Source organism: Oreochromis niloticus, linkage group LG6 (genome assembly GCF_001858045.2).
Source record: "Oreochromis niloticus isolate F11D_XX linkage group LG6, O_niloticus_UMD_NMBU, whole genome shotgun sequence".
NCBI classification, from domain to species: Eukaryota; Metazoa; Chordata; class Actinopteri; order Cichliformes; family Cichlidae; genus Oreochromis; species Oreochromis niloticus.
The window spans coordinates 31,496,053-31,508,552 of NC_031971.2; the positions used below are offsets into that span (position 1 = coordinate 31,496,053).

Here is a 12,500-nt window from a genome sequence, read left to right on the forward strand (position 1 = left end):
TCATAACAAAAACTTTTAGTGATTAACCTCACAATTAAGGGTAATAAATGTAACAGTATATAAATTCTTTATTCAAGGTTTTCTAAATACACGCTGTGGGACAATTTTCACAATGAAAGAATACAGTATGATACACTGATTCTTCAACATGTCCACTTTGATATAGAAGTGAAAAAAGGCCAAGCGAGCACTTCTCTTTTCACTCTTCTGCTCAAAGTCATCAGACCACACGTTCCAAGCTATTTATATCACTAAGTGTTTGATGTGTGAAATATCTGCATAGTTCTCAATCATTTGAATAATAAGCACCCAATCGTCTAATAACTTTGAGAACTCTTTAGACCAACAGTTTCCCCTGTTGTTGATTTGTTTTCTGTTACAAATTTGATTTAACTGGTGCGATAATTAGTGTATAAATTCTTGAATTAAAAAACTATCTGTGACAACTATCTGTCTATCTACATGGTAGTTTGTGTTATAGACACGTCACTCTGTTAAGACGTTGCACTTTCTGCAGCACCCATCACATCCTCTGAGCATTGGATGTAATTCTACTCATGGTGGCAACAGCTTCTGAAAACACACAGCATTAGATGTGTTTATGCTGTTTTTGCTTTCACATTTGAGTGTAAGGGTTTGTGTTTGCATTTGACTGTAAAAGATACCTTCAACCCTGCAACATCTGTACTTATAAACCATAACTAGGACACATGTCAGTAGCAGCACAGGGAGTTGAATGTAGACAACATAGAGTGCTGCATCTGAAAAACAGAAACCACAACATAACACAGTCAAAGCAAACACTTTCAAAAAAAAACAAAACAAACTGCCATGGATTTAACATAACCGAACTATGGGCTTACATGACAGTGTTATTATTTGTTATGTGTACCTTAACTTAATTGCTGGAAACAACATACTGGCTACACTTACATCCATTTACTGCAACCGTGAAGCCATTACAAGAATCACAGCCAAAACCAAGTGTACAGCATGAAAACACCATAACTTATATTATGGAAATGTACTTGTCACAACACTCAGAAGAAGTACACACTAACAGACACTTATATATACATACATATATGTGTATATAATAGCTTTGACAGGGATGCTTGTTCCCAAAGTTTCCTCTGTGGTAACACGAGTTACAGTGCTGGTGTGCTGCAAAAAGACTGTAAGAGCAAAGAACTCTTGGTGCTCTTTGCAACTTTATTTTATGACATTATTTTTTTTACAAATTTGCAGGTGCCCATCATCTCTAGCTTGCTAGTTCAAAAAAGTTGAAAACCGTCATTTTTAACTGTCTTTGTTTTCCCTTTTTTCCCCTAAAGGTGAACACTGACAACACAGTTTAACCTGAAGTGTGAGGCAACAAGGTTTTGTATGTATGAACAGTGTGAACACTGTGCTGATAGTTTGGTTATTATTTGTTCACACAACAGAGCTTGAACAATCACACCACATCACACAAATCTACTCTTTGTATTGTATACTGAAGTTTTCAACATACCTGACAGCTCAATCTTGATGTAATTTCCAACTCTCCACTGTGAGTCTGAGCCACACCAGTATATCCCAGCATCAGCTGCTTTCAGCTCTGTGATCCTCACCAAGAAAGAGTTGGAGGGAGCGTCATCTTGCAATGTAGTCTAAGGAGCTTGGAAAGAAAAGCGCCTGGACTTCTTTAAGTTTCTTGAAGACGTTTCACCTCTCATTCGAGAAGCTTCTTCAGTTCTAGGGTCAAATGGTGGAGAGTCCCAGATTTAAACCCAGTGGGAGTGTCCCCCCTCGGATGAGAGGTGAAACGTCTCCTTAGACTACAATGACCTGGATGACTGAGAACCTTCACAGACATCATGCAAAACATGTTGCAGCGAGCACAGAAACTGTGGGAGCTGTTAGTGCTAACAGTTCGAGTACCAAGTCATTTCAAACTTGATGAAATGACTGGCTTCAGGACCAAAATGGATTGCTCTGGACCAGTGGTAGACGATAGGGGGTTAGAAAATGGGCTACAGATAGCGTCAGATGATCCAACTTTCCAACCGCCATGCCGAAAGCCTATTTCAAGTAAAATTCATTTTCAATTTATGACACCGAAAAGCAAGCAAAATTAAATGCATTACAGACAGCCCTGCTAATATGGAGGAACTACACCAGGAGCAAACAAGACTGGGGCAACAGAAAGAGCCACTCATACAGGATGTTTCCACATGGTGGAATTAAACGCTGGATATGGTTTCTCATCTACTAAAGAATCAAGAGGCTGTTTTTGCTGCTTTAGACAAATAAAATCAAGCTAGCAAGCTAGGCCTTTTAACTCCATCAGAGCTGGCAAAACTCCAAAAGCTGGCGACTGTCCTTGAGTCATGCAGGTAAATAAAACTATTTTTTAACTTATTGTTACTGTTTCTTCAAAAATCTCTATAGTTGACAGTTATTGTGTAGATTAATAATTACTTTCTTGAACGGTCTACTACAGGTTTGTGACTGAGCTTCTTGGAGGTGAGTTTTACCTGCTTTCTGCCAGCTGCTTCAGACCATGGAGGTCTCTGATGATGACTCAAATTACATGGTGAAGTTTAAGACTGCCTTCACAAAGGACCTATGTGTAGCTACACTCAACCATCAATGGCTCCAGTTAGCTACTGTGCTTGACCCACACTTTAAGGATTTAAAGTGTCTTGCAAGGGGAGAGCTAGAAGAGGTTTGGACCAAAAAGCACGGAGGTATTGTCAGTCCAATGGGTTTCTTACTTTTTGCACTAAAATCTTCGATGTACTGTACAAAATAATTTTGATTAAAGTTACTCAGCGTTTAAAGGTGAAGCTGGTCAAATAACCTTTTCTGTTTCTGCCTTATTTTTTTGAGAAGAAAAACTGCACTTTACTTTGAAATTTTTATTATTATTATTTAAAGATAATACCATTTTGAAAATGTACTTAAACTACTTAAAATAACACTTTATTTTTAAGTCTGCCCAATTTTGGCCAGGGATATTATTTTTTTCTTCTCTGTTTTGCGTTGATATACAGTTTAAAACCTTTTCCCCCATAAATCGAAAGTGCTTGAGTTTACAATATTCATGTCCATTATTTGATTCGGTCACCGACTAAAACCCTTTTAAATAATTTTTAAAAAAAAGACATTTGCGCTTTGGGGCAAATTTTCTTGTGCGATTGAATTAATGCGATTAATCAAGATGAATTACTTACAAAGCCTCTAATTAATTAATTTCTTTAATTGAGTCCCACCCCTGATATATATATATATATGTGTATATATATATATGAGAAAACTAGAGTTGAGTCTTAACAGAGTAATTACATATTGTACTGTTTTTTTTCAGATGCGGCACTCTATGTTGTCTACATTCTACTTCCTGTGCTGCTACTGACATGTGTCCTAGTTATTGTTTATAAGTACAGATGTTGCAGGGTTAAAGGTATCTTTTACAGTCAAATACAGACACAAACCCTTACGCTCAAATGTGAAAGCAAAAGCAGCATATAAAAGTATACAAAGAAAACAAATGTTTTTTGTATACTTTTTTTGTAGCCTGCTGCATCATTTTTTTCACTTTGTGTCTTTGGATTCAGCCCCTATAGGTTGATAATTTTCATTTCTATAAAATGATGTGCCAACCCAGTCCATAATCATTACCCAATGATATGATAAATGAACTGGTTCTTATATAGTGCTTTACTACTCTACCCGAGCGCTCAAAGAGCTTTATATAACTTGCCTCATTCACCCATTCATACAAGCATTTCTTTTCTATGTTTTTTTTTAGGTAAGTGCACCAGAGAGCAACTTGGGGTTAGTATCTTGCCTAAGAATATTTGGCATGCAGACTGGGGCAACCGGGGATTGAAGCACACCAAACATCCGATTACAAAATGACCTGATCTACTTTCGGAGCTACAGACCATACCGTATTTTATTTTAAAATTGATTTATTTTAAAATAAAATAAATCAATCTGATGAATTTTCAAAGCGTTCGTTTAATTTTTTAAACGTCCCAAAACTTGAAGCGTTCACAGTTTTGTTCATTTAATAAGAGAAACAAAGGCACCAAGTGTGGACAGTGACTGTTTTTTCTTTTGTTAACATCCTGTGGCAGGTCATTAAGAAAATAAGCATACATCTGGAAAGTCAAAAACGGTTATCCTGGAAAATACAAACTTTAAACAATTTATGTTGTACATGTTCTTATTAAAATATTTATAACTTATTTGCCACACTCCACCCTCTGTTATATTCTAGGTATACAAAACATTGACAGTATAAAAAACAGTAAAACAGTAAATTAAAAAGCAGGTTTTGCAATTAACATACATGAAGACCAGTCCATTTCAAATTAATAATGAGTGATGCAATCTGAAGTCTTGTCCAGTATATCTATGCACCATTATTACTGTATTCAGAGTTACACTAGAACATCACAGCATCACTAATGAAAAACACATCTGATCAGTTGCTTTGTAAAAGTACATTTTGAACTCTTAAGTAAACAACATTACCATACGTATACTCCAGTCAGTAAAAAGCACTGATTTGGGGGAAAAACAAACAAACCAAACAAAAACTCACATATTGTGACCCAGAAATAGATTTTTTTTTAAATCACTTTACACTCATGTTGATCTTTTACATTTAGGGGTTTCCACAGTTTATATAAAAAGAGCAAATATTTTATGAAACTTTAAGCAATACTAATGAAAGAAAAGATATGGATCACTTTTATCTTCTGTTGGCTTTATGAAAATTTTAATTACAGTAGATGTCTTCTCTTGCAACTGCGGTCATGATTTCATAGACGCCTTCATGTCCACCTCCATCTTTGCAGACTTTTTGCTGTACGTATGTCATCACAACTTCTTGATTTTTATAAATCTAAAGATGAATCAACACACAATAAACAGAACAATGAATGATACATGTTGCAGAAATTTGGGTTGTTATGGAAACATTTTGAAAAAAATGTTGTCTACACTGGCTCTGTAGCCAAAATAGTCCCATGCTTCCACCAGTGAGACAGGTTGCACTGTACACGTGTGCCTGTCCAGACTCATAATATACATACAAAAACTAAAGAAAACACAATTACATGTGATAAATGTAATTTGTTTACAAGACTTAAAGAACAAAACAACAATATTAAAAATAGAGATGTTGCTAAGAAGCTACAGATTCTAAAACATGAATGCGTACATTATCAGCAGCACATGAATTCTATATCTTTGGTTGTCTAAGTCCAGCCAATAGATGAGTTTAGTCACCTTACAAGCTGCAGAGATCTGGGTTATGATGGACATACGTTGGAAAAGTGTTTTTTTCTACTCTAACACTATAGGCAGAGTAGCTGCTTTCTGCTGTGTATCTCTGACAGTGAGACTCATTGCAGTATGCATTCATGTCCAGATTTATAGTAACCATAATATAGAAACCATTCTGAAGGAATTACAATTGAGGATAATGAATCTAACGGCACATAATATAGTATGTTTTTCAAGAGCCACTGTTAAGTGCCCCAGTGTAATACACTTATTTATCACCAGTCAAAGTCACATTAACAACAGGCCAAGGGAGCACTTCTCTTTTGTTGTGTGAATTAGCTGCATAGTTCTCAATCACTTGGTTAATTAGCACCCAGCCATGAAAGCTCTGAGAAACCTTGATTTATACAATCACCTAAGCTGTGACAAATTGCAACAGTTTGTTCTGCTGCTGAGTTACAGCATATAACATATTTTTTTCTGCTAGTCATTTGTGTTAGATTGTCCCATAAGTGGAGATATCACCTGAATTTCAGGAGCGGGACCACACCTCATTCACGCCCTTTCCGGCCTCGGGCTATATATGCCCCCTTCACCAATACCTGCTGTTCTCATTTTCATGTGAACACCCTACGTCGTCAGAGAACATCACGAACATTCTAAGAGCTTGAATCCTATAAACCCATTTTGCTGGTCATCATGGATTTCCTGTCGCTCAGCCCTTCAGACCAAGACCTCAGTCCTTCTCCATCTGATATTCCCCAGGCAGTCCAGGAATTGCAATCTAAACCTCCTAGTGGAGCTACCACAGAGAGTTTGATTACCGTCGGCCAGTCTGGGGAGCATTCTAGCAGCCATTCTTGCCACTCGGCCATCAGATCCACCATATCCATTCCTCAGAACTCCTCTCTCCACTCGATTCAACAATACAACAGCTCTGGTCACTCCCCATCCCCGCGAAACTAGAACCTCCAAACCACTACTAGAGGAAGATCTATCTCCATCAAAAGTTCACGGTGTTGCTCCACTCCAGATCGCTCTGAGACTTGTCTCCATCTGCCGCATCTCGCCACCACTTTGCACGCTCCCTCCTCAGCTGCTCCTCCTACTCGGCATGGCACTCGGCTTGGGTTGCCAATTCTATGGTCTCCGATCCCTCCTCCGCAACTAGCCTCAGCAAACCCTCTTGGCACCGGGGTGCCAGGTTCTCAGCCACTCATTCCTATTCTGCTAAACTCTGCAGCAAACCTCGGCACCGGGTTGCCAGTTCCTCTCACCTCACCTCCTTTCTACAACACTTCAGCTAACATTCTTACAACCAGGCATCCAACCATACATCCCTCTAACCCAGCAGTTTTTCCTACTTCTGTCAGTGAAGCTTCAAGCAGCCCATGGCCAGGCTTTTTAGCCCAGGCCTCTTTTCTTCAAACTAACACTGATCAGTTTTAGCTGATCTCAGCAATTCCTCCTCCCAACCCACCAGCCCCCAAAAAGCGCATCATCATCGATTTATCTGCTCCTCACGGCGGTCAGATTCCAAGTATAAATAGCCTCATTCCCAGCGATGACTTTTCTCTTAAATACTCCACAGTGAACCATGCCATTTCTCTCATTAAAATAACTGGCAGAGGTGCATGGCTTTCTAAAGCCAACATCACAAGTGCCTTTAAGGTCCTGCTAATTCACCCCGATTTCTGGTGCTTGTTCGGAGTCAAGTGGAGGGATGCTTGTTATTTCACTGTCAGGCTAACCTTTGGTTAACCTTCGGCTCACTCTCCGAAGCTCTATGTTGGTTCCTCTCCAACAATCATAAAGTGCCATTTTTGGTCCATCTTCTCGATGATTTCCTAGTCATTTCCCCTCCCACGTCACCGCCAGCTCAGGGGTTATCCACTCTGTGATCAGTCTTCTCTGAACTCGGTGTTCCACTGTAGGAAGAGTAAACAGAAGGACCTTCAACATCCCTGGAGTTCCCCTGCATAACCCTCGACACTAAGCGTTTCCAGGCCTCCCTGGCTATCGAAAAGCTCAATCGCATCACTCTTCTCCCCCAAAACTTTCTCCTCGTTTCCACGTTCCAAACGACAACTACTCTCTGTTTTGGGATGCTTCTTTATCTCTCACTTGCTTTCATTTGCAGTATCTAAACCATCACTCCTTGACTCCATCACGCTGGATAGCTCTTCCAAAGCCGAACTGCGACTCTGGCAACTTCTGCTTGCTAACTGGAATGACATTTAGCTCTACACAGATGCCGCCCGTTCTACCGGCTTTGGGGGTTATTACGGCAGAAGGTGGTTCTCTTCAGCTTGGCCTCCTGAGCTCCGCCAATAAATCCAGGAGCGGTTCCTGCCTTCGTCAGCCGTTTTCAAAATCTACCTGGTGGTCATCGCAGCCTTACCGTGGGGCCATGAATGGTCAATAAGATCCATCCTCATTCACTCAGACAACCTTGCCGTAGTTGACATAATCAACAAAGGCTGAAGCAATTCCCCTTCCATCATGCCCTTCATGCGTCGGCTCAATCTGGCCACATCCCAACAAGATCATGGTTTCTTTCACACTTTTGCCAAGTTCTCTTGTCATCCGGGATTCCTCCTAATCTCTTCTCTGGCCATTACTTTTGCTTCTGCACCACCATTTCTGCCTCCCACAAGGGAATTCCGGACTTCTTAATCAAGCTCTTGGGCCGATGGTCATCACAAGCCTACCAGTTATACATTCACAACAAACTCCAAGATCTCCGTAATGCCCAATCTTCGCTCCTGCTAGGGGATGCCTTCTTTGGGGATCTGCCCAGCCCTCTGAGCCACTGCCAGTCCCCTTCGAGGTCTTCCCCAAACCGCAGCACCAAGTCACAGTTCCTCATCCTTCATTGCTCATTGTTACTGAAGATGTGGTCCCAGCTAGTGAATATGTATATAAAGAGGTAAAGTGATTAAAAAAAGGTTGCATTCACAATTTTTTGAAAAGAGAAGAAAACAAACTCCGTTCAAGGAAATGACTCAATTTCCAATTGCAATCTTAGTGCTCTCACTGCCCTTGAGTTATTCCACCATTGTAGCCACACTACAGCCTGTGTGAGGCTGTTCATAGCTGTAGCAGGGCCTTCATCTGCATTCCGACATCAAATTGCTACCATTGTCTCATCATCAAAAATAAAAATGTACACATAATTTTATATTCCAATTGTGCCACATTCTTTTATATTTTTATATTTTATACATACAACTCTGTTAATGCTTTACACTTTAGTTTTCTTACTTCACTTTCTGCAGCCCCCATCACTTCCTCTATTTTTTTTTCCTTGGGTGTATTTCTGATCATGGTGTCATCGGCTTCTGAAAATACATAGTATACATAGTGGTTGTACTTCTTTTGCATCTATTTTTGCATGTATATTTGAGTGTAAGCATGTCCATGCGTACATGACTGTAAAAGATACCATTAACTCTTGAGCTTCTGTTCTTATAAACAGTAACTAGGAGACACATCAGTAGCAGGACAGGAGGTACAGTGTAAACTACATAGAGTGCTGCATCTGAAAAACAGAAACCAAAAGAGGAGACAATAAAAAGAAACACTTTCCAAAACACTTTTATTTTCATGCACATAAGTGGAGAAATGTGGCCTTCCATGATGTTTTCATGTTCACTTCTCTTTTTGTTAATAGTTATGTCTATTTTAACTTGACACAAACCCACAGATGTTTTAACATATCGGTTTGACATAGACTTTCTTTATTTACTGTAACCATGAAACCATAACCATAAACAAAACCAAATGTTAACCTTAAATGTGAAAAGGTACTTGTTCTCACAACATTTCTCAGCTGGCGTGCACACTAACAGAAACACATATGCAGTATATAATTTTTTAATAGCTTTACCTGGGATTTTTCTGGTGTGCTGCAAAAAGACTGTAAGAGAAAAAGACTCTTAGTGTTGTTACCACATTCATTTCAAGACAGACTTTGTTTTTTCTATTTTTTTTTAACAGAATAGCTAGTAAAAGATGACATTTCATCAGATATGACTTACTGATTAAAAAGTGAAAAAGTAAAAATAAACTCCTAAAAATTTTTTTTTGCCTCAACAATTTTCACTTTAAATTAGAAAATAATTTACACACAACAAATGTTATACATTCTTTTATATAACAAAAATTCTTTAGTGTCTTTAATATGTCGTTAGTCATATTCTCCTCCAATGACGACAAGCCTTGTTTTTCCAGTAACAGAGAAGTCTGCAGACACCATCACACTGCCTCCACCAAAACCTTTTACCCTAAGGGTGCAGGAATTACTATAATGTTCTCTATATCTTCTCCATAGCTTAATCCTATGATCCAACTCCCGAAATCAGAATCCGCACTCATTGCTGAACATAGTGTTCCTCCACATGTTCAAGAATGAGTGCACATTTTGCTGCCATCAGTGCAAACAGCACTGATATTAATGCTGAGTTTGTCATTAAAAAACATGTTCTAAAAATAAATTCTGGCTTGAGTTTGTGGCACAGAGAGTTTAAAAAAAATCAATTTCTACTCAAAAAATATTCATTTGGCTATTATGAGAGTTTACAATTAATGAAGAAGAAAGACAAATTAAAAAGTATGAAAAATGCAACCCTGTTATTTACATCAGTAGCTTTTTAGTCTGAAAACTTTTATAGTATGAAGACAAAAATTTTAAGCACTTAATTAAATATGCAAAGTGTTCAGATTTTAACAAAATTTACAAGGAATAAGCCATTTATGGGTTTGTTATGACTAAGTTTTATTACAAATGCAAATATTGACTGTATAGTGGAAGTTAGAATATGACTACTTAGAGGGACAAAAATGTTTTTGTGGTCTCAGACCACCTGTGGTAAGTGAGGCTCTTGGTAGTTCTATTTCTTGTGCTGCTATTTTTTGTGCAGAGTGTGAACATCATATTGACAGTTTTAGTTTTACTTATTCACTCTTCAGACAACTGAACTGATGTAAAACAAAAACATGGCTTAAAATCTATGCATTGTATTGTCTTATACAAAAGTGTCCAGCATACCTGACAGCTCAATCTTGGTGTAGTTTCCAAATCTCCACTGTGAGTCTGACCCACACCAGTATGTCCCACCATCAGCTGCTTCCAGTTCTGTGATCCTCACTGTGAAAGAGCTGGAAGCAGCAGCATCTTGCAGTGTGAACCTGCTTTGACTCGTCACCATGTCTGAGCAATTGTTGCGGTGGTCTCCCTTACAGAGGAACTTCCTGTTATCCCAGTGTTGTGGAGGATAAGGACAATGCAAAATTAGTGGATGTCCTGCAGTACCATTTATTTTAGTTGATTTGACACAGCACCACTCTGTCAGATTGAAAGAGAAATATTATTTCAGAATAATCAAATATTTAAGTTTCTTAGAGACTATTTGACAGCAAATAATGTCTTCTTGGCGCTGGTGTAAAGAGCTATTACTATGAACTCTTACCTTCAATTTTCAGCTCAATAGCAGAGAAAACATCCAGCTCAGAGTTTCTGTGGACACCACAGAGGTATGACCCTGAATCATTACGAGTCAAATTGCTAATGGTCACTGTGAATGTTCCTAACACTTTGTCATCATCAAGTCTGAATCGCCCATTTTGTTTGGTGTCAGAGGTGATTAGTGCCTGCTGCAGACATGTGGAGGGCCGATTTCCTCTGCAGATGTACTTCAGGCTGTTCTGGTACTGAGACTCATACCGACAACTGACAGACTCAGAGTGTCCCTCATAACTTTGAACTTTGGTCACAGTGTCACAGCAGCTGTCTGTCAAGAAAGTAAACACCAAAAAACGGACGGTCAATTTTGCAGCAAAAAAATCCAGATAGTCATCTACTCACGTACCACTGTTTAAAGAAATGCGAACTTCTATTAACCTGAAACTGAAGTCCTTACCTTTAACTTTATTTTTGTGATATCTACAACTGACTTTTGCAATGTCTTTTTTTTTTTTTTTTTTACCTTGTACTAATTTCAGCTTGACTTCAGTGTAGATGTCTGTTCCAGTTTTCGTCACTCCACACCAGTATTTTCCAGCATCCGTATATTGAAGATCAAAGATAGTTGTTGTGAAGATTCGTGCACTGGTGTCATCATAAATTGAGTATTTTGTTTTGCTTGCTTGTGATGTTGTAATGAGAACATCACTGTTGCCACAGTCGTTCTTACATAGGTACTTCTCATGAGATACATAACTCTGTTCATAAGAGCAGGAGACATTAACCTCTCTCCCCACATATCCAGTCACATGGATGATCCCCACTGCACTGGTCACACATCTCAGAGAAACTAAGAAGACAAAATATAATGTGAAAAGATCACGTTTTACTTTGTCAGGTCAGCTTTCTTACGAGCAAATTTAGTGCTATTTAAAGAAATTAGAATACACGTCATCACATACTGTTCCTTAATACTAAAACATACATTTATTTTTTAGTATACAGCTGACTTTAATCTTTATCTGTTTACTCATTTAAATTACTTACTGCAGAAGATGAACAGCAGATTTTGAATGCTCCACATCTTTGCTCATCAAAATAGAAACGTAACAGGAAATATTGTCAGTACTGAAAAGCTTGTGCAGACACTAGGGTCATTTCATGTCATAGCAATATGAGGGGAGGGGTGGAGCTAGAGTATCAGCACATTAACATTCTTAGATGGAAGCTCATATAACGGTATTTTAATAATTTATAAAATAGCTGACATATGACATCTAGTGGTGAAAGAAGTGTTATGCAGTGTATAAATTAAAAGTCTTGCATCAAAAGAGTTAAGCAATAGCATTTAACTATATTTAGTAGGGGTAGGGGAAAATTTATACAGTACAATATTGTGATATTTTCTGATATTTTTTCTTTTTTTTAAAGAAATTAAAAATTCTCTTGGAATAATGCAAACAAGAGGGCTCATCTCATGCGCCTCCTGAAATAATGTTTGGTGAGCAAACAGATTATATCAACTCAACCAAAAAGGCATCCAACACACTTGTCTTGCCAAACTTACCTCCTAATTCAAAGCAAGCTATTGCTCTGTCACACTGAAGTAAAAATAGGGCCTGGATCTCCTTTCACCTGAAGGACAACCCCCCCCCCCCCAAAAAACGTGTCTGTCTTATGACTGTACTAATTCTTTTCCTATTTTGCAATCGATTGCAAGTTGTGGTGACGAAATGGTTGGCCAGAGTTTGAG

At 38.5% G+C, this 12,500-nt stretch overlaps 1 protein-coding gene across 1 annotated transcript; it reads right to left on the bottom strand.

Annotated features, from left to right (window-relative positions):
• Nucleotides 1–4,011: 4,011 nt before the first annotated feature.
• LOC109202470 (polymeric immunoglobulin receptor) lies at nt 4,012–11,883 on the bottom strand. Its single transcript, XM_019360031.2, has 8 exons — nt 11,795–11,883; nt 11,271–11,597; nt 10,755–11,075; nt 10,334–10,630; nt 9,173–9,202; nt 8,729–8,824; nt 8,548–8,624; nt 4,012–4,900 (listed from the first exon to the last, which is right to left on the bottom strand). Exons 1-8 carry the CDS (start codon nt 11,829–11,831, stop codon nt 4,775–4,777), a joined length of 1,311 nt encoding a protein of 436 aa, XP_019215576.1. The 5' UTR covers nt 11,832–11,883; the 3' UTR covers nt 4,012–4,774.
• Between the last annotated feature and the right edge of the window lie 617 nt (nt 11,884–12,500).

Coding starts and splice junctions, on each gene's coding strand:
- LOC109202470 (XM_019360031.2), bottom strand. CDS start 11,831: ATGTGGAGCATTCAAAATCTGCTGTTCATCTTCTGCA. Junction 11,598..11,794: donor TCTGCTGTTCATCTTCTGCA/GTAAGTAATTTA, acceptor TTGTCTTCTTAG/TTTCTCTGAGATGTGTGACC. Junction 9,203..10,333: donor CACCAAGATTGAGCTGTCAG/GTATGCTGGACA, acceptor TTTCTCTTACAG/TCTTTTTGCAGCACACCAGA.